At 52.4% G+C, this 2885-nt stretch overlaps 2 protein-coding genes across 2 annotated transcripts in view; one reads left to right on the plus strand and one right to left on the minus strand.

Annotated features, from left to right (window-relative positions):
• Positions 1 to 521: 521 nt before the first annotated feature.
• Positions 522 to 1504, minus strand: EMH_0035660 (uncharacterized protein; the record flags this gene model as incomplete). The annotated part of the gene is made up of 2 exons (XM_013494993.1): positions 522 to 687; positions 1011 to 1504. The coding sequence occupies 2 exons, from the start codon at positions 1502 to 1504 to the stop codon at positions 522 to 524; spliced, it is 660 nt and encodes a 219-aa protein (XP_013350447.1).
• A 368-nt stretch (positions 1505 to 1872) lies between these two features.
• Positions 1873 to 2885, plus strand: part of EMH_0035670 (uncharacterized protein) — a gene marked incomplete at both ends in the record, with an annotated part of 3988 nt that continues 2975 nt past the window's right edge. The window contains one exon of the mRNA XM_013494994.1: positions 1873 to 2738. Coding sequence (XP_013350448.1) covers positions 1873 to 2738 — 866 coding nt within the window. The remainder of the gene's footprint in view (positions 2739 to 2885) is intronic.

Here is a 2885-nt window from a genome sequence, read left to right on the forward strand (position 1 = left end):
CATTGCGTACATTTTAGCCTAGCCTTACACCTTCCGTTCAAACTTCTTGAACAACGTATCAGAAAGCTGAAAATTACACAATGTACTCAACGACTGGGGCCTGCATGTGGGCAGTTAATGGGGCGTAATGTTGTGAGATGCGTTACTGTAGCCCAAACGAAAACTACGAAGTCTCAACCAACGCCCAAGTTTGACCAAATGCAGGCCACGCGGTTGGTCAAGTTTGTTGCGGGGCTTCATGCAGAGCGCCACTTTACCCAAGCTGTTAGCTCCCTTTCCAGATTAGAAACAGGTGGCTCATGCACAAGGAAGAACCGCATGCTTACTGTCAGGAAGCTGACAAACAGCTCAGTAACAAGCGTTTAGGCCAACGCTATTGAAACAGCCTGAACTCGTTTTTGAGCTGCGCGTCGAGCCTCCCAGCCCAAGAAGATGGGTTTCCCCCACACAGCTGCCTGTGCATCTGCTGGGTCCACGGGCTGAGGAGCCAGCATGAACCCATTTCTGAAGCGTTTGACAGCTCAGTACAGCGCAATGGGTAATTCGCCAGGGAAGTAGGGACTTGTAGGAGGTAGCTCGCCTGCAATCTGCCTGGCCAAGACACCGCTTTGGTATAATTGCAACAACGCGTCGTGAGATCCGAGGCAAACTCCATCCAAAAAAAGCATTGGGCATCGTTTCTTCCTTCTGCGCAAGAAACGCCAGCAGAATACGCACACATACAGTTTGCAGACTCACTTGAAGACCTCCGTCTAAACCGAATATACTAAGCAAAGATGCTCAAAAGTACATATATATAATCATACACACACACACACACACACANACACACACACACACACATGCACACACACAAACACACACACACACTCACCCATACATGCATAGACACACACACCTAACTCGTCTGTACTGTGAAGTTCTAGCCTCGATGGCCACGCACTGTGGAAGATTCAAATCCAGTAACTGCAGAGCAGCCAGTTTCAGTTGCTGCGATATCTCTCACTCACCCATGAGTCAGCGCGAACCCCAGGATCGCTGGATGAGCCGTAACATCGATAGCCACAAGGGGGATACTTTGAAGCTGGGTCAGCATTTTGACGACGTTCATCGATAGGAGTGATTTAGGGTTGTCTACAGTGCCTTCCAAAAACAACACGAGCTTGTTCTTCTTCAACACAGGCAATAGCTGCGCGTCGACGCTCTCTCTCTCTGCCGTGTACGCGGCAATGCTACGTTCCGACAGGCGCTGATACACCCCGTCATTTGCACTGCCACTGGCGTTTAGAATCTCTTCGAAGGAATCAAACCGCGGCGAGCTGCTGCTGCGCAAAGGGCCCTCGGCGGCATTTAGGGCGGGCCCTTGGGGCCCTACTCTCAGCGGCGCAGGCGGAGTCTCCGCGCCATGGGAAACCTTCGTTGCAGTACTCAGGCGAAATACTACCTCTTTAGTGCAGGCCCTTGGCAATAAGAAGGGCCGAGCTAACCTGAACAGGTGAGCCATTGTGGGGGCCGACAAACGGGCGAACCCGAGTAGGGCGCACGACCTCTATTGCGTGACTTTGGAATGAAGAAATTATCTGAGTGGTTCAATTGTAGAGTTACAGCATGTTAAGTTCGAAGACAAAGGCGAAGGAAATGAGATACGTACCGTCTGAAGCGGTCTCGATGAGGGTCTGCCCTGCATGCACGCACGACGCAACAGCGCAGCTTGGGCCCCCTACTAAGTAGCGAGAAACTCCAGATATCGCCTGCAATCCATTAATTTTTAATGCAAATGCCCACCAAAGGTTACGCGAGACCTCTCGAAGCATGTGGATCTTATCCCTAGTGTTGAAGTTTGTACCAGCAATGGAATAGCTTCCCGAAACGATGCATATTCTAGCTGCGGGCAGCATCGTAAGAACTCCATCTACTAGGACATTGTCCGTGGCTTATTCTGATTTTATCAGTAGCCTCAACTATCGGAGGGAGCTTAGCTGGCACCCCGTACTTGCTCTCCTCGCATCGCGCAAACAGCAGCCTCCTACAGCCACACCACTGCACAGATCTGGCGGCGCCGCCGCGCTTCCTTTCCTTGAAGCAACACGGCATGATGATTGCTCGGACGTTCCGCTCAGCAACCCCCATAATGGCTGTTTACGTGGAACTCGGGGTTTCGCGACAAAACGGCAAAGGCTGGATGAATACGATTCTTATGAAGTGACGGTCGATCCCAAGAAAGTCCCGCATGACTTCTGCAGAGTTCCTATACATATGCAGTCAGCAGGGGAACTGAAGGACACCGTCACTGTGGCTGGTCGTATGCGCCTACCCAACCCAAATTTTTGGTTGCGGTGTAGTTCAGCTGTAAAGGATCTGTCTGAAGGTTTCCGCTCCCGGGAGATCGTCGCGATTCTTAACGCCTACGCCAAAGCAGGGTATAGAGATGTCTCCTTATTCGGCCATCTGGGGCAGCTTCTCGCACTGCAAGCGCACGACTGCCGCGCGTCAGACCTGGCGGTGGCTCTGCAAGCCTTCGCGCGCCTTAACATTCCCAACAGTTCTCTCTTTGACCTGCTGGCTGTACAGTGCATTCGAAAGCTCGACGACCTTGGTCCTCGGGGGATCGCAACTGTAGCTTCTGCCTACGGGGGAGTCAAGCACCCACATCCTCAGCTGTTTGGCAGACTCGCCCAGCAAGTGGAAGTACAGGCTGAGACCTTTTGTAGCATAGACCTTATCCAAACGCTTTGGGGGTGCGCGCGTGTCTCGTACAGACATTCGAAGATGCTACACCGCTGCGCAGACCAGATCGTACACCGACTCGCCACATGCACTGTCACAGAGGCCCTAACAGCGGCAGAGGCGTTTGCCGTTCTCCGCTTTTACAGAGCGGACTTGGT

This window comes from Eimeria mitis, genomic scaffold (assembly GCF_000499745.2).
Source record: "Eimeria mitis Houghton genomic scaffold, Emh_scaff1376, whole genome shotgun sequence".
Lineage (NCBI taxonomy): Eukaryota > Apicomplexa > Conoidasida > Eucoccidiorida > Eimeriidae > Eimeria > Eimeria mitis.